At 53.0% G+C, this 315-nt stretch overlaps 1 protein-coding gene across 1 annotated transcript in view; it reads left to right on the top strand.

Moving 5' to 3' along the window:
- The window catches only part of EMH_0042420 (uncharacterized protein), a gene marked incomplete at both ends in the record, with an annotated part of 1,127 nt that extends 891 nt beyond the window's left edge, over nt 1-236 (top strand). Inside the window, one exon of the mRNA XM_013495736.1 lies at nt 7-236. Coding sequence (XP_013351190.1) covers nt 7-236 — 230 coding nt within the window. The remainder of the gene's footprint in view (nt 1-6) is intronic.
- Nucleotides 237-315: the final 79 nt, after the last annotated feature.

The raw sequence follows: 315 nt of genomic DNA, 5'->3' as shown, positions 1-315 counted from the left end.
CAGCAGCAGCAGCAGCAGCAGCAACAGCAGCAGCAGCAGCAACAGCAGCAGCATATGAGGAACAGTTTATATATTTATTCGAGCAACAGCAGCAGCAACAGCAGCAACACCAAGAGCAGCAGCAGCAGCAAAGCAAGCACCAGCAGCAGCAAAGCAAGCAGCAGCAGCAGCAAGACAAGCAGCAGCAGCAGCAGCAGCAGCAATACCATGAGGAGCAGCTGATATATTTGTTCTAATGCAACCACAAGCAGCAGCAACAGCAAAACAACCAGCAGCAGCAACCCAACCACCAGCAGCAGCAGCAACAGCAGCAGC

This window comes from Eimeria mitis, genomic scaffold (assembly GCF_000499745.2).
Source record: "Eimeria mitis Houghton genomic scaffold, Emh_scaff1723, whole genome shotgun sequence".
Lineage (NCBI taxonomy): Eukaryota > Apicomplexa > Conoidasida > Eucoccidiorida > Eimeriidae > Eimeria > Eimeria mitis.
Note: the sequence above shows the minus strand (reverse complement) of the source record. Positions and strands in the feature narration are given on the sequence as shown.